The following is a 17,578-nucleotide window of genomic DNA, read 5'->3' as shown; positions in this document are numbered from 1 at the left end:
CTGACCCAGGCCGAGTGCCGGTCAGCAGATGAGTGGATGGACGGGATGTGGTCCGTCCACGTGGTGGAAGGCGGTTCAGCGTAAGAGAAACGAAGTGCTGACTCCTCCCACCGCACGGCGAACCTTCAAAACACGATGCGCGTCGGAGGAGCCAGACACGGAAAGTCACTTACTGTGGGGGCCCGGTAACATGAACTGTGCGGAGGACAGAGCGGTGGTTGTCAGGGGCTGGAGGAGGGCCTGGGGCAGGACTGGGTGCGTAACGGGCAGGGGCTTCTTTTGGGGGAGATGAACGTGGCCTGGAGTGAGATAGAAGGGGGGTTGTATAGCATCATTAATGCGTGAAACGCCATTGAATTGTACACTTTTTTTTTTTTTTAAGATTATTCATTATCAGAGAGAGGGGCAGGGAGGGAGAGAGGGAGAGAAACATCAACGTGTGGTTGCCTCTCGTGTGCCCCTTACTGGGGACCTGGGGACCCTCAGCCCAGGCATGTGCCCTGACTGGGAATTGAACCTATGACCCCTTGTTTCGCAGGCCAGTGCTCAACACACTGAGCCACACCGGCCAGGGCTGATTTGTACACTTTTAAACAGTCAATAATTAATTTTATCTTTCATGAATGTTACCTCAATACAAGATGCCAATCAATAACAAAAGCACATTGATTGGCTGATTCCGACTGATAGTCATTATTCCAGGCATTTATGATGGCTTGAAAGCCTTATAAATGTAAAATTCATTTAAAGTCACAATCATTTGTGGCCTTTTCAAAATGTATTCGCTTTTCTCTCGGAATGTTTCTGGAGGCGGCAGGGTCCCTTTTTTACCTGTAGACACCGCGAAGCTCTGACCCGTATTGGAAGCGGCTGCTTCGATCTTGTCATTACGTAGTTCTTCCTTGGGAGACCAAGTCTTGTTTTAATAATGATGATTTTTCTCCTGTGCTCACCAGTACGAAGAGGGAGATGTACTTATTCACAGCGCCCCGCTTTTGACAGAAAAAGTGAGTTTGCCTGTAGCTATTTCATACATCCAATTGTGTGGAGGATAAGCATGCATGTGTAAGCTTAGTCATTTTGGGGGCTACTCTTGGTATGTCTTACTATGGGGAAATACTTGGGAAACTTTAGGTGGGTCCTTTGCTGCCACATCGAATTTGTCAGTTGTAAATAATGGAAGTACTCCCATGAGAAAATATCCAAAAAAAAAAAAAGTAATGGCTTCCATACGGTGGGCGTGCATACAATAAGCCCATGTGCGTGTACAGGTTCTTGTAAGTAGAGTCGGGTGTGGGTGGATCCTGTTTAAACTTCTCAGTGTTCAGAGTAATAAAAAATTATATTGGGTGTTCAGACTCCGAAGAGCCCATCAAGAAGTGGTGACCCGGGTGCTGGGGGAAACACGTCCCTCTCCTGCTCACCTGGAGCAGCGGTGTGTGGCGTGGAACTAACACACATACACACACACACACACACACACACCGCCACCACCCCGTCTCCTGTGGCATCTTGTCTTCTCTCTGGGCACGGCTTCCAGAAAGTCCATGTTCGAGGGGGCCAGCCCTGTTTTCCATGAATCAAAGTACCAGCAAATAAGTGCAGTTGTTTCTAGGTGTTTGTGGCAGTGATGTCCCAGGGAGTCTCCATAGTCTGAAGTGATAAAAACGCCTCGTACTGAAACAGGGCTGCTCTTAGGGAAATCTCGGTGCCCCCGCTTTGCCGGTGCCGGTCCTTCCCTGGCCCTCCGTGCTCCAGTCAGACAGGGTGGACCCCGGGCTCTTCTCTGCCTGGTTAGACAACTGGGTGGCAAACTTTACTCTGTCTGACGTCAGACTTATTTATATGACACCTCACAGCAGGGCACGCTTTCGCGCACAACAGACATCAGGTTCTCCTCGCCCCCCGTTAGAGAAGGTGAACAGGTTTAAACAGCGGCTGGCCATTCTCTCATTTGCTTTAAGCAGATAGTTCCATGACTCGAGTTCACACCCTTCCCCTGTTCTTAGCGAGTGAGGTTCAGAGCGTTGCCTGGACCCCGGGCAATCCATAGGGTGGGGGTGGGGCTTTTTTTTCAGCAATGGCTTTTTTTTTTAACTTTTTAATTTTTTCTACTGTATTTCAGTGTAGTATTATACAACGCTTTGTTTTATATTTATTACCAACAGTAACTCATGATCTGCCTTTTGAAATGCAGACGTTCAACAAGCTCGTGGGGAAGTTCAGCCAGTCTGTCTTCCACCTGAATTTAACGCAGATGCTCTCGGCGACCATGGAAGGGAAGCTGGTCGTCTGGGACGTAGACCGCCCGCCGCCAGCTGCCTCCACCTCCCTGGGCCTTCCCTCCATCAAACCTTGTAAACTGGTTCACGTGCAGAAAGAGGGGATCACCGTGCTTACGACAGTCGACAGGTGGTTAACGCAACTAAAAAGTAGCTAGAGATGATTCCAAACGTATGTGAAAGCCCCTTGAATGCACACCTGTATTCTGTACACACAAAGAATGTTTCCGGGGAAGTTAGCTGGGCACACAGCTGCCTCTGAGGGAAAAGACTGAGAACCAAGAGCAGGAGGGGGGCGTGGACCAACTGCTTTTTATGGTCTCGTTTGTGCTAATTGGTTTGCTTTTCTCTCTTTTCCTCATATGCATGTATTTTTAAAAATCCCTTTGTGTGTGGTGAAACAAAGAGTAACTTTTTTTTCTTCTGTACTAAACAGACTTATTTCGTGCCCTAAATTTTACATACTTTACGAAAATAACATGAACAGCTCTAGTGTTTATTCTGCTTACAAAATGACCTGTTGTGAAAAGGTGATGTACAGCATAGCTTCACAAAGCTCGTGACCCCTTTGATTTTGAGAGGCTGCATGGGGGTTCAAAGATGATGCATAAAGGCTTTGCCTCAGAGATAGAGGGTTCAGTCCCTGACCCATCCCTGTCTTGTCAAGTGGGCAAGGTCCTGAGCTTCATCGAACCTCCATTTACCTGTCTGCGAAATGGGCACAACCACAGTACCCATGTCAGAGTGTGTTATAGAGGGTTCAGGGAGACGAAGCAGGCGAAACCCCTAGCGCCCCGTCTGGCACAGCTGACCCCTGGGTCAGTGAGCCATTAACCTGCTAGAGAAGTCCCCATAAATGATGGGGAGAATTCCCTGATGGCCGGGACCCTGTCCGTTCGGGTGGAGTCACTGTGCCCCTGCTCCCCGAAAGCCCCTTCGCTTGCTTTCTCCTTTCCTCTTAGTTCAGGGGCAGTGAGGCCCTGGCGCGGCTCACAAAGAGACACGCAAGTGGGCGCCCTCACTCGGCAGCGTGGAAAGACTGTAGCAGAACTGCAGCGGACGACCCAATCAACCTGCAGTCAGCGCGGGTTAGGGCCCAGCAAAGTCCAGGCCTCGGCTCTTTCCTTCGGCGCTGAACCAAACCCAGCCAGGACCTGGCGCCCGGAGGGGAAAGGTCTCCGAAAACACTGGGCCTGTTTTTGCCCTTTCCGTCCAGCAGAGGGCAGTGAAAGATGGTTTAGCCAATTACTCGGCCCACCTGCCAGGCTTATTAATAAGAAATCTCGTTTAATCACTTTGCGTATATAAGAGGAAATTCACCCTCCCGCTACTGCATCCCCGTGACTGGAATTATGTCAGAGCCTTAAAATAAGCAAGCCCATTTGGGATGGATGTGAGGATCCATTAAAAACGGGAAATAAAAGCCATTTTGCCTGGCGGCTCTGCCTCCGGCGAAGATAACCGGGCAGGGTTTTACGGCCGCTCTCACGGCAGTGCCGGCCTGTAAAGTGATGGGTGTCCCGTTGGCAGCTGTGCGACTACGGAGGGCTGGTCGGTAGACTGTGGTCATCTGTAGTCTTACGGCGGAGAATGCACAGCACCAGGCTGGTCTCGGAGGGCGGGGACTGATGGAGCTGAGCGCACGCACTGGGGCCTGAGACCCAGCGGGACCCCTGCGCATCTCGCCGCCGCGCGGCCCTGGGAGGGTTTCCAGACATACGTGTGCCCCATGCAATACTGGGGACACGCTTTTACTAAAACATTGCTCACTGTTTATCTGAAACTCAGATTTAACTGGGCACCCTGCATTCGTATTTGCTAAATCTGGCAACCCCGGGCCTTGTGCCAATTCCTCCTCTTCTCTGAGTCGTAGTTTTCCTGGAAGGAAAGGGGGCAACAGTAACACCGGCCTCGCAGGGCAGAGCTCGAAGCGAAGTGTTTACAGCGCCTGGAGTCCAGAGCCTGACACACAGTCAACGGCTCGGTGGATGGTCCTTGTTACTGTTTGCTAACAAACTGGTGGTGTTTTCCCATCGCAGCTACATCGTCACTGGGGACGTTAAGGGGAACATTAAGTTCTACGATCACACCCTGTCCCTTGTCAGCTGGCAGAGCCACTTCAACCTCAGCGCCATAAGGTCGCTGTCCTTCTCAAAGACCCCGGCAACCCCTCCCACCGAAAAATCCAGCTACCCTACAGACTGCACTTTGAAAAGCGATCTTTTTGTGATCAGGTAAGCTGTTAACGAATCGGTGAGTCTGGTCTTGTGAATGGTCAGAAAACAATCGATGTCTCCTTTCAGTGTGCACGCCCTGGAATGTTTTCCTGGTGCCTGGGATACAGAATGGAGCGGACTGGACATCTTAGGCACCCCTTCCCTGCGTCCAAGACGGATCTCTTTGGTGGCTCATCATCACTAATCATTTTTTTAAATGAAACATCATTTTCAGATTAAGACTCTTTGGTGGCTGGAAGCTGGAAAGGGCTTGTCACTGAGCTCTGATCTGCTCTGGCTGGAGTCCTTTGGTCTCTTCTTGAAGCCGAGCTTATCCTAGCAGCATGGTTAAAGGCATTTGATAATTAATAGCCATAACATTTCAAGATGGAATTATCTGTGAGTCTGCTTAATTACCCTTGCAGTGTCTGCAGGCAGGGCTCAAAGTGTGCACCAAACTCCATATTTGCATACACAAATGAATATTTGCATGTGCAGATTAGCTAATTGTACAACCGACTGTCCATCTGCATGCTTAATGACTCAATTTACATGTAGAAATGTGGGCTTTTTCACTTGCAAATGGAGGCTGTTGGGTATTAGTGGTGTATTTTTGGAGACGTCGGGTTAATAATGTCACTAAATTACAGACGACAGAGGCGGTTCGTGTGCAATTAGGAGCCGCAGAACCGGCGGGCCTGGTCCCTGCCAGCTCTGAGGCGGTCTGCTCTCTCCTTGGCAAACAGGAATTTCATCATCGGGACCTCGGATGCGGCCGTGTACCACTTAAAGGCAGATGAGACCAGACTCGAGAAGCTGTTCAAGGAGCCCAAGGACGCCATTTGCGCCATCTCCTGCCACCCGTACCAGCCCCTCGTCGCCATTGGGAGTTTCTGTGGGATGGTCAAAGTGTGGGATTACGAGAAGAAAAAATACCTTTTCAGCAGGGTCTTTGAGAAGGGCCTTGGAGTCCAGAGTCTGACCTACAACCCAGAAGGTATTTTCATTTCATCCCAGGTTCCAAACTGAAACAGACCCAAGTGGCCGTGACCTTGGTTGTCACTGCCCCTGGAAGTCCACCTTGACTCCACCCCTGCACCAGGCTGGACGAGACACCTGCTCCCTCTGTTCCTGCTGCCCTCTGTCTGAGCTTAGTAGCATCTGAGCGCTCACCCCAGGGTGCCAGGCTTTTCTGGTTTTTCTCCTTCCAGGGACCTTGCCTGTCACATTCACCCGCTGTCTCCTCAGCACCTCGAACATGACCTAGCACGAGCTTGTGTGTCTTAAGTGACTGGAATCCTTTCCGACCATCGTTCTCTGTCTTGTGATCGCAGGGGCCATTCTTGGCGCTGGCTTCACAGAGGGGACAGTTTACATCCTCGATGCGATGTCCTTACAGAATGAAACTCCCAAGCCTTTCAGATTCTCCAGAACCTGTGTGACCCACATAAGCTTCTCCCACGACTCCAAGTATATGGCAACCGCTGTAAGTGTTCCCGCTCAGCGCTGTCCTGTGCTTCAGCAGCCGTATTTAAAACCGCAGAGGGGCCCTGGCTGGGTAGCTCAGTTGGTTAGAGCGTCCTCCTGATACCCCAGGGTTGCGAGTTCAATCCCTGGTTAGAGCACTTACAAGAATCAAGCAATAAATGCGTAAATGAGTGGAACAACAAATCCATGTTTCTCTCTCTCAAATCAATCCATAAACTCTTTTTTAAAAAGGAAGGGGAGCCGGGGGTGGGGAATGGCTGCTAAAGGGTTCAGGGTTTCTTTCCAGAGTGATGAAAATGCTCTACAATTGTGATGATGGACATACAACTCTGAATATACCAAAGTCCAACGAAGTGTATGCTTTGTCATTGTTACTGTTATTGTCATTATTATGTGAGTGAGCGGGAGAGAAACATTGATCGGTTGCCTCTTACACATGCCCCAACCAGCGGGGGACCGGACCTGCAGCCCAGGCTTGTGCCGTGACTGGGAATCGAACCTACAGCGTTTCGGTCTGTGGGATGATGATCCGGCCGCGCCACGCTGACCAGTGCTGGACTGCGCCCTTTAAATGAATCGTGTCGTGTGTGAATTATACACACCTACAAAGGCCAAAGCTGCCCCGCACCTTCCCACCCACACCCTGAGGTGGCCTCCCTCCCCGCTGGTCTCGCCCACTCTCTGACTGTTGCACTCTCAACCGTCACAATTGTTTTAAAAATGCCTTTGAATATGAGGAGCTGGACAAAGAGATGGGAGACAGAGGCAAAGGGCCAGGGCTCCCCACAGAGTGAGGTGGGGACTGTGGTGTCGCAGGGACTCTCCCCCACGGCCTGGGCCACTTGCCTACTTCGAACCTTGATTTTCCCCTTCTGTGCAATGGGTGTTATTTTACCACGTGCTCCAACAGATGAAGATTTCTTTTTGGATAAAACATTTTAACAGCAAAACTGGTATGGAAACCATGGTGATTTTTAAGTTGTGAAATGTAAAAAGGACTTGTGTTCTTTTGCTCATATGCAGGACATAAATTTTACCGTGGCCATTTACATGTGCAAGGTCAGAAATGGGCATAGAGTCTGGGAATATCTGGCAAGACTTCGTTCTCATCGCAAAAGCATCCGAAGCCTCCTGTTCGGGGTTCACCTGGACAACAATGAGCCCAGGCTGCTGAGCCTCGGGAGGGACAGACTCTTGGTGAGCCGCCCAGTTTCCGTTCACCTGCCCGCCAGGACTGGCCTCCTTCTTGTGACGTCCCTGGTGTCTGGCACAGAACCCGGCCACAGTGTGTGTGTGTGTGTTGGAGAAAATGCATGAACCTTGAAGAAGCGTAACCCCCTCGGAGCCGGTGCTTGGCACTAACACGGCTCCGACACTGTGGAGGCCTCGCGTCCTGAGTGCAGAGGCTTCTGGGGGGCAGTTGTCGGGCGGCAGGGAGGTGGTGCGTGGAAAACTCAGCCACCCTCCCCTCGCAGTGCAGTTTGGAAGGCTGGTACCCACTGGTGCTTTCTCTGTGCCCAGGGGTTAGGGGCAGGCTGGTCCCTAAATGTGACAACTAATAGAGGATGTCAGGTAAGAGGGAGAGGTAGGGACAGCAGCAAAGGTGACTTACGTGATCAAGCCAAAGGTATTCAAAATCTTTCAATCAATCAGTCTATGGACCTGTCCATTCATCTTGACTTCCTCACTTCCCTCCCTTTCCTTCCTTTATTATATCCATTCATTCACCCACCCACCTACTCATCCATCCACCCACCCATCTACCTATCCACCTATCCATCCACCCATCCATCCATCCATCCATCCATCCATCCATCCATCCATCCATCCATCACCCTTCTGTCCTGATCTGGCCACCAAACCTACCTATGGGTGAAATTCAGCAGGCTGCTCATCTGTGACTGTCTGGTGCTGAGATTTGGATGTGAATTAGCTCCTACCTCACAGAGTCCCCTAGAGCATGGGAGGTGAAGCAGTGTAACGAAACTGTAAGAGTCTAGGTTTTGGAGTCAGTGGGACCTAAATTGGAATTCTTATTTTACCGCTTCTTTGCTGTGTGACCTCGGGCAAGCCCCTGGGACCTCTCCGAACTCCGTTTTTCTCGTCTGTAAAACGTTCAGGCAAAACCCAGAGGCGGTGCTGCAGGGCAGGGAGATCACGAGCATGATGGAGCCTCATGTTTCAGAGCCCCTCGCTTCTCACTGGGCTCGGAGTGAGCACTCCCTCATAGTGGCCCATAGGCTAAGGGTCCAGGCCAGGCCTCCCAGAGGCCTGGCACTGTCTCTCATCTGAATGGGACCGTGGGCTCATTTCATTCAGCTTAGTCTTCATGGGCGTGTCTCTGGGCTCCTCTGCAGATCGAGTATAACCTTGTCAAGAGCTACAAAGACCACCTGGAAGTCCTGGACATCCATAAAACCGACCAGGAAAACTACCCGACCTGCATGATCTGGTACCCACCCCTCACCAAGGAGCGCTTCCTGCTCATCTCCACCAGCGGCTACAAAGTGAAGCTTTTCAACGCCACCACCAAAATGTGCAGGTGAGCCCGGGGGCTTCCTGCGCCTGGGGGCTTCCCACACACAGGGCGGGCCATCAGTTTCTCAGCCCTGGCTTCCAGGTCCCAGCCTAAGGACCTGCAGGCAGCACCACTGATTGCCTCAAACAGAGTCACTTTCACTCTCAGTGGTGGGGCTAGGAAGTGCCGGAGGCAGGGATCAAGGCCAGGCCCGGCACCACCCTGAGATAAGGCCTCTGAGCTCTGTGCCTGCGACTCAGTGAAGGAACCAGACCTTCTCAAAGGCTCTGAAATCCCCTGTTCTTCCCCATGGGGACGAAAACAGATATTTTCACTTTGAACACTACCAACTGTTCGATTTTTCTTACTCCTGGTTCTGAGAGGGGTTTTTCGGTTCACCGATTGCCTGCCTTTGTTCACCCAGCACTTCCTGAGCCCCGGCACAAGCCAGGGGCTGTTCCAGGCGCTCAGCGGTGAGGACAGAGAGAGACCCGTGGGTTTTGCGTCATAACGGGGCAGTGGCTTCCATGGGGATGGCTGGGCTGAAAATCCACACCGAAGCCAAGAGTCCGTGGGACTTTAAAGGCATGAGCCAAGAGAAGGTTCTAGAAGGGAAAGGGAGCTAGGCAAGAGGCTGAAGGACCAAGCCCAGGGTATGCAAAGCCTGGCGTCTTGGAGCAGCAGCTCCCGCATCCCGAAACAGGTCGGCGTCTGTGGTCGGCCTCTGTGCAGCTGTGGCCAGGAGTCCCGGCTCGATCCACACGCTACGTACTGACCCCGCTGGGCCATCCCTGCACCCAGGCCCAGCATGTGCCTCCTCCTTCCAGCTCGAACAGCCCTGCAGGGGTTTTCCCACGGAGGTTCGGGGAGGGGACTGCAGGAGGTCAAATGTCCAGTCGTAGAGCTTGACCCTCGAACCCAGCTCTGCCTGTCGCGCACTTGGCACAATGGCCCTGGTGCAGGCCCGGCCCCGTGGTCCTGCCAGTCAGCGCAAAGGCAGCCGCTTCCTGCCGGTGGTTTGGCTGCCCCGTGGCTGTGGGTGGAAAGAGCAGGGCGCTGGGGTGGGAGGGACAGAGTGAGAACACTTCGGTGACCCCCCCCCCACCCGAGAGGGGGGTCAGAAAGCCGGCCGACGGCAGCGGGCCCCAGGCCTGAGGAAGGTCATTTTTTGTAAACGCCTCTCAGGAAGACAGATCCTCGAGAGGCCGCGATCACCCAGAGTCTTTTTTTTTTAAGTCCTTTATAAAAGAGCACAAGGAAAGATGGCTAAGAAGTGCGCTGCCCTGTGGCAGGGGCTGGAGAGAAATCCAGCAAAATTTAAAAAAAAAAAAGAAAACCCTATTAAAACACAGGAAGGAGACAGTTGAAGGGAATATGTAAAAAGGAGCTTTAGGAAGGTTTCAGAATCTTCATGCATCGCTGTTAACGGACACAGGCTTTTTGGGCAAAGAATGTCCTATAGACGTGCCCAGTCCTGAGAAAAATCTGGGTTTGCCGAGCAAGGGGGAGCTGGGCTGGAGGACACCGGACTTGCAGCTGCTGTTCACAGTGACCGACCGGGGACTCGGAGCCACACACTCAGAAGTTTCTGCCCTTGGACATCAACATGAACTTAACAGAAAGCATCTTTAAGAAACGATGTATCAAGGAGAAATTCACATAAGAGAGAACTATTTTATTTTTTAAAAGATTTTATTTATTTAGAGGGGAAGGGAAGGAGATAGGGAGAGAAATATCATTGTATGGTTGCCTCTCGTGTGTCCCCTGCTGGGAACTAGCCTGCAACCCAGGCATGTGCCCTGACTGGGAATCGAACTGCAATACTCTGGTTCACAGGCCCCTGCTCAATCCACTGAGCTACACCAGCCAGGGCAGAACTGCCTCTTTTAAAGCGAAGTGTTGGGCAGCCACCACCTCTGGCTCCCCAGTGCCCCCACCCTTCCCAGTAAAACCCCTCTCAAAAGGCATGTTGTGATTTGCAGGAATAATCAAGCCTTGTGACCACACCTTAAATGGAAAGAAATTGTCTTTTCACGATAAACCCAAAGCCATTTAAAAATATTTAAAAGAACGGGAAACTGGCAGTTCACGGAAAAAGGCCAATAAGCCTGCAAGCAGATGCCGGCTGATATATCAGAGATGCAAATGAGAGCCAGGCGTCGTCTGCCCAAATCAGATTAGCAAAGATAAAAATGATCGATCCCACCTGGGGCTGGCCCAGGGCCAAGGCGGGGGTGTGGTTCCGCTGCTGCCGCTGGGCTGGAAATCTGGGCGACCTTTGGGAGAGCAGTTCGTCACCCCCGGATAAACCTGATTGTACCTCCGCCTTCGAGGAACACAGCAGCCCACAGACGTGCTCACGGCCAGCCAAGGCATAAGTCAAAGGGTGTCTTGTTGGAAAATATTGTTTAAAACAGAGACAATCCAGCTGCCCATTAATAGGGGATTAGTTAAACCCCTGCTGGTCTGCGTACGGAGACAGGATGCCGCTTTTAGAAAAGAAAGGAGAAGATAAGCTGTCTACACAGAAATAGGGAAGAATCTCCAAGATATAACTCGAAATAAAGCCAGCTGCCAAACCGGCACGAATATATTTTCATGCAAAATTACATTTAGATAATTTATATTTTTCCATATAAAGTTACAATTACATGGGTTAGAATATACGTATGTAAAACTCTCAAGTCAGACAGCCCAAAGTATCCCCACGGTTGGCTCCGGACAAAGGGCACGGCAACGTGGTTCCGACTGGCTTTCCGACTTGAGGCCGACATGTCTGAAATTCTTCACGATTGGTATGTCCTCCTTTTTCAATCAGAAGAGAAATGTTAATTTTATGCAACTGTCAGATCTCTTGACAGTGCTAGGGCATAATTCTTAGAGCCTCTACTGCGAGCCAGAAACTGTTCCGGGTGCCTTATGTATATTTACTTAGTCGTGCTCCCCAGGCTCACCGGTTACAAACCGTCCTTGGCCCTGTTTTACCAACGCAGAGCCCGAGACACAGGCTGCGTAGCTGGGTCTCACCTGTTTGTTTGTTTGTTTTCAATTTAACGTAACATGTAAACGAAAGGGCTGTCGGATGGATCTGGCGTTCACGCATTCAGCACTTATATCAGGAGCACCCACCAGCCGCTGGCTGGGTGCAGCGGCCTGGGGAGAAGGCACACCCCAAGGGCGAGGCCTGCAGAATCCAAAATGGGGCACTCGCCGCCGGCCATCCCCAGGGCGTGTCCAGGTGTGGCAGGCTGTGAAGCATGCTCAATTTCGGGGGGCTCTCCTTTTTTCGTTTTTTTTTCTAAAGGCACATAATTGACAATGAAAAATGGCTAGGGCCCCTTCCACAGCCTCAGAAAGTGTAACTGAGGGGTGTAATCCAGGCTTTGCCAGTGCCAGGAAAACCCGGCTCTGGGCTTAGTCCTGTCTGATTCCTAACTAGGGTTCAAGATTGAATGAAAGACGTCCGCCTGGAGCGGGAGTGTGGTTCGTCGCCACTGGACGCGCAGACCTCTTTCAGAAATGAGGGTGCCCCACAGAGGCCTGTGTGTCAGGTGTCTGGGACAGCGGACGTCTTGTTCTGAGTTCTCAGCCTGCCACCAGGGAAGGGGTGTTTGCTGGCACCCTGCCAGCGCATGTCACTTCCTTGCCGCCGCACCGTTCCCAGCCCTGGTTCGCGTACACATTCTCCAGGCACATGTTCACGTCACTGGGCTGTCAAGGGGGCCAGCCGGAGCCTCCGCAGCTAACAAGCATCCTTCACACGCAGCTTCCCGGGGGCGCTGGCTGCTTGGAGCTGTTGCCCCCGATTTATGGCAGCCGTGAGCAGCGGTGGAGCGGGGATCTTACACGCGGGCTCCACTGAGTGACAAGACAAGAGGTTCAGATGTTAACTGTGTCAGTGAAAGGAGCCAATTGTAAAGCCTGTGTGTGTTCTGATTGGTGGGATTGAAGACCGGCTGCTTGTTTCTCCCGCAGGAAGACGCTCCTGGGGCCGGTGTTCGGCTCTCCCATGGAGCAGGTCCAGCTCCTCCCAGTGAGCAAGGCTGTCGAGCTGGAGAAGCGCTACTTGGTGTTCATCAACAGAGACAAGGTACTGTCTTCCGCTCTGTGTGTTTTGAGTGGCAGTCGGTCCCAAGTATTATATCAAGGATGCTTGGGCCCTGGCTGGTGTGGCTCAGTGGGTTGAGCGCCGGCCTGCAAACTAAAGGGTCGCCGGTTTGATTCCCAGTCAGGGCATGTGCTTGGGTTGCAGGCCAGGTTCCCCAGTAGGGGGCGTGTAAGAGGCAACCACACACTGATGTTTCTCTCCCTCCCTTCCCCTCTCTCAAAAAATGAATAAATAAAATCTTTAAAAAATAAATTTTAAAAGAGAAAAAAAAAAGGATGCTCAGTCTCTTGGCCCAGCCCAGCCCCTTCCATCCGGGTTCACAGTGATGTGAAGACCACCGTAGCTAAGTGATGATGACTCTTAGAAGGCATTTCTGAGCAGATGCACGGCCCACCGAAGGGTTTTTAATTCCTGACTTGCGTGGAAACAATAAAGACGTACAAATTAGTTACACTTGGTTGTATGTTTAATGAATGATCAGCACTGGGAAGCATAAAACCGGAGGATGGTAGGGTTATTCTGGGAAACAGTGGGCACCTGACTAGGAAGAAAGGAGACAAGCTTCCCTTCTGTGTCCCTGCTGGAACTTGGTGTCTCTCTCCTAAGGGGGCCTCCTGCGGGGGTCAGTGTGTTCAACCCCCCTCCCCCCCACCACAAAAAACCCAGATCTCACACCCCGGAAGGTTCCGGCTCGCGGGGCCCTCCAGGAGCCGCAGGTGACCGCGCCCTGGACTGAAGCTGACCACACCTTCCCTCCCAGGTGGGGCTTCAGATTTTACCTATTGACGGCAACCCGCATAAGACGTCTGCCATCGTCTGCCACCCAAGCGGCGTGGCTGGACTGGCCCTCTCCTACGACGGGCACCACGTCTTCACAGCAGGAGGACGGGACCGGTCGGTGGCACAGTGGGAGATCAACCTCAGGTGCGTGACGGGGCAAGAGGCGTGGCCCGTGAGGAAGGTGTCGAGGGAAGGGCCCCCCTTTCCACTCAGCAACGGCAGACAGGTGCTGAACCCGGCCACGGGCCCTACGCCGTGCGGGGGCTGCGGGTACAGAGCAGTGACCGGGCCCGGCCTGCAGGCCGCTCCCTGGGACGTCCACTCCTGCGAACGAGGAGACAGAAGCCGTCTCCTCTGACTCGGGGACCGGCAGTGTTTGCGGTCAAGTCGGTGCGATTCCACCTCCTTCCCCCGTGGCCCCTGGAGGCCTCTCTCTCTGGCGTCTGCAAATCCACACCAGCCAGACAGACCTGGCCCAGACCTCCAAGGTGTGTCACAGAAATAGGAAGCGACTATCTGAAGTGTGTGTTTTCAGGCCAGTTGTCTCACCCCCCTGCCCTGAGTGGAGAATCTCCGCTTAGGATGAGTCTGGAGAATTCCACGGTCGGGCACCAGAGAGGGTGCGACATTGAGGTCAGAGGCTCGGGCTCAAATCTGGGCCTGTGGGTTCTCCTGTCTGCCGGCTGTGGGTCCCAGGCAGCTTCCCCAGCGTCTCTGGTTTTGGGGTTCCCCGTCTGTGAAATGGGGGCGACAACAGGGACTTTCCAGGACCCTTGGAATTCTCCGCAGGTTAGCGTCTGGAAAGTGCCCAGCACGGAGCTGAGGCCGCGGTGGACGAACGAGTTCCTTTCTCCCTCCTTGTGAAGCCATTTGCTTCTGAGGTCAGGATCTTTCTTACTAAAACAGGGACAAGCCCAAGGCGATCTGGTCAGCCCCTAAATTCAGGGAACCGGCACAGGGCGGGCGATCCCTGTCCCCGACCACCTGCTTCAAGCCCTGCCCCTGCCTGGCAGGACTTGAAAGGACAGGATCGAGTCGTGGCTCCCAGGAAACGCGTCCCCATGTCCCCATGCCCCCTGCCAGGTGCACGCCTCTCTCACGGCGGACATCGCAGTGTGTCATCTCACCCTGAACGTGAGCCGATGCAGGCAGGCAGGCCTGCTCTGGAGTCGGGGTGCTCTCAGATCGCGCCTCTGCTCGGCCCTTCCTCCCAGAGAGCAGAGCTCAGGGACTGGGGGGTTCAGAAGCTGGAGGTGAGCCCTCCCACGGGCGAGCCGCTTGGTTCCTTGACACCGAGCCTGTTACCCGGGACTGGTAGGAGACCAGAATCTTCCCTTTTCATTTCTGTCCACTTCTCAGTCATCTGGGGATCTGGAATGGTCGAGATGAGGGGGGAGGCGCTTTCCACTGGCTTTCCTGGTCCTGGCCAGAGTCCAGGCTTCTGAGAATTTCAATTTAATCTGCTGCGGGGACAAAGGATCGTTATAAACTAATTAGCACTTCATTGCTGCTTCTGGGGTCTTTATATGTTCAGCGCCTCACTAATGGGAAGGAATGTAAAAACCCTAGAGTAAACAAACAGATTCGCCACTCGATCCAATGGTGAGTTGTGGGGGAAATAAAGATGAGAAATCCTCTCCTGTTCCATCGTTTTAATCAGGGCTCCCCGGGGCCCCATACGCTCCTACGCGCACACACACCCTTCCCCGGGAGGCCCCCTCCCTCTTTCCCCCAGAGCTCCTTCCTCCCACTCTCCCCCTCCGGCCCAGCTTCGCTAGCCTGCTGCCTTTGCCTCTCCGCGTCTGGCATCTGCCTTGGAATTCCTCATCGCTTATTTATGGTCAACCTCACACCCACCTGTAGTCCCGCTGCCCTGCTCAAACAAGAGCGGAAAGACCCAGGTTCAAACCCCACCTTTCCTACCTACTTGCTGCGTGACCTCAGGCAAGTCCCTCAACTTCTCTGAGTCTCAGTTGCTCTGTCTGTTAAATGGGAGTGTTGTCACCCAGTTTGGAGGTGGTGAGTTCTCGAGCTTTACCTCATCTCCCAGAACTGCTGTGTGTATTTCCAGCACGTAGTAGGTCTTCAGTAAAAGTATTTTTCTTTTGAGCCCAAGTGACCTCTTTGCTTTGTTACAAGTATTACAAACCCAGCTTTGGCAGAAAGCAGGACGCTCTGGGAAGGTTGTCGGGGCCTCAGGTGACCGGCCTGCAGAGCCGCAGGGGCACGTGCCCTTGGTGCCCTCAGCGTGTGCTCTGTGCTCAGCTGCGCTGCCGGCTTCATCCGCTGCAGGACTAGTTTTCTCACTTTGCTGAAACACAGACCGTCTCCAAATATCGAAAACTGCTGTCCTCCCCAGAGAGAGGGACAAGCCCCTCTCCCATCCCTCCGGCTCTCTCCTGTCACTCGGCAGTGGCCAGGAAGCAGGGGCTGTAGTGTATCGTTCTGACCACCAGAGGGCTGTTCCCAGAGAATGCAGAGCTGTGACCCTGTGACCCTGTCCCCTTGGGTTCTGCTGGTGTTGACAGGCTCCTCCATGTGACTTCCGGCCTTCGCCTGGCCCTCTTCCAGAACCGCATGGCCAAACGCAGCCTCACCGCCTGTCGAGACTTCCAGACTGGGCTTGAGTCTGGCCTGGGGGCCACGGAGAGGGAACCCCCTCAGTTGGACACCTGCCTCGACGGCTAATATCGGAGCCGAGGGCCGGCCGAAGATTGGCCACCAGGCCCCGGGGCCGGGCTGGAGAAGGGGCCGGCTCCAGACCTTAGAGCAGCCTCCTCCTGCAGGGCTGGGCAGGGCCGGGCAAGAGGACCGGGCGCCACCTGTGGCCACCTCTCAGGAGAGGCGTAGGGGTGCAGCTGCGGCCCATCAGCGGCGGTGACGACTGCAGCCGCCCTGCACCGAGTCGCCTCCGGGCTGGACCCTGCCCAAGCGCTTCCCGCACGCTGTCCGGGCTCACCCTCACAGCCACCCTGTCTCTGACCCCACCGTGCAGGCCTGGAAACCGCTCTACCAAGGGGCTGCAGACGTCCCTGAGCAACGACCGAGTGAGGGGCGGGGCGGGGAGTCTCGCCATTCGCAGATTCAAGCCCACACCCGCGCAAACGGGTTCCTCTAGGGGCAGAAATGAAGGGCTTCGTGCGAACCCCTCTGTCATGTTCACTTACTTAAATCTCCCAGCAGCCCGTGGGGCAGGCCCTGCCGCCCTTCCCACTTTTCCGAGGAGGACACTGAGGCTCGGGGAGGTTAATTCCTTGCCTGTGGCCATGCTGCTTACGAGCAGCAGAGCCAGGGACCCGGAGTCTGGACGCTGAGCCCCTTCCCTGCTGTGGTCCACACCGAGGTGTGTTTTAATCGACCACAAGGAAGCTAATGGCCTGATTAGCAGAAATCCAGTTACTGGATTATTATAATGATTTATATTATTATTAGCGTTTTGTGCGAGGCGAAGTCGGTTTCACACAAAAAGTAGGTTTCCCTACCTACAGGGCCTATTTTGGGAAACCCTGCCCCGTGTTAGAGAGCAGAGGGTTATTTTTATCTGACCGGCATGGGTCCCTTGCGGCCTCCGTGTGTTCATGGACGCAATTAGTGCTGGCAGTTCACCAGCAGCACCCCGGGCCTTCGGCTCCAGCTGCACGCAGCTCCAGAGTGACCGGGGCTCCGGGGCTCCGGCGCCCTCCCTCAGCAGCGACGCGCCCCCCAAAGGCCCCAGACAAACGGCCCTTGGCCTGCCGGGTCACCTGCGAACAGACGTCACCATCATTAAGCGGGTGCCCTGTTCTGCGGGGTGCCGCCCCTGCAGTTGAATTTTTCATCTTCAGCGGCATCTCCGAGGGCACGTTCTTCACCAGTTCCCAGAAACCCTCAAGTCGTGGCTGCGCTGGCACCGCCTTTGGGGGCCCGCAGCTCCCCACGGCCCCCCGGGGGCTGAGGCTGCTGGCGCCCAGGGCTTCCTAACAGCCCTGTTTCTCCTGCCCTTCCAGGGCCCTGGAGGCCGCCGTGTCTCTCGGTGGCGAAGACCTGACCCCGTTCTATAGTCTGGTGGCCGGAGGCAGGGAAGGACAATTCTACAGGGTAATTTCCTTGGAACAAACACTTTGGGGTAACCCCTCACTAAGTGTGCCAAACCCACGTGTCACTTTCTTTGCCCCAAAGCTCTTTTTCCCACTGGGCCCCAAGTGCC

The 17,578-nt window shown here is 53.7% G+C and overlaps 1 protein-coding gene across 4 annotated transcripts in view; it reads left to right on the top strand.

Moving 5' to 3' along the window:
- Positions 1 to 17,578, top strand: part of CFAP251 (cilia and flagella associated protein 251) — a 46,337-nt gene that overhangs the window by 19,347 nt on the left and 9,412 nt on the right. For 2 of the 4 annotated variants that reach the window (XM_037161038.2, XM_037161039.2), the window contains 10 exons: positions 957 to 1,007; positions 2,198 to 2,412; positions 4,322 to 4,516; positions 5,245 to 5,495; positions 5,833 to 5,984; positions 7,010 to 7,183; positions 8,344 to 8,528; positions 12,480 to 12,594; positions 13,373 to 13,536; positions 17,379 to 17,469. In XM_037161038.2, coding sequence (XP_037016933.2) covers positions 957 to 1,007; positions 2,198 to 2,412; positions 4,322 to 4,516; positions 5,245 to 5,495; positions 5,833 to 5,984; positions 7,010 to 7,183; positions 8,344 to 8,528; positions 12,480 to 12,594; positions 13,373 to 13,536; positions 17,379 to 17,469 — 1,593 coding nt within the window. The remainder of the gene's footprint in view (positions 1 to 956; positions 1,008 to 2,197; positions 2,413 to 4,321; positions 4,517 to 5,244; positions 5,496 to 5,832; positions 5,985 to 7,009; positions 7,184 to 8,343; positions 8,529 to 12,479; positions 12,595 to 13,372; positions 13,537 to 17,378; positions 17,470 to 17,578) is intronic. The other 2 variants (XM_037161040.2, XM_037161041.2) reach the window with 1 other exon arrangement.

The sequence above is a fragment of the Artibeus jamaicensis genome, unplaced genomic scaffold (genome assembly GCF_021234435.1).
Source record: "Artibeus jamaicensis isolate MK-2021 breed Jamaican fruit bat unplaced genomic scaffold, CSHL_Jam_final contig_525, whole genome shotgun sequence".
Lineage (NCBI taxonomy): Eukaryota > Metazoa > Chordata > Mammalia > Chiroptera > Phyllostomidae > Artibeus > Artibeus jamaicensis.
The sequence above is the reverse complement of the archived record's forward strand: the minus strand, read 5'-3'. Positions and strand labels throughout refer to the sequence as shown.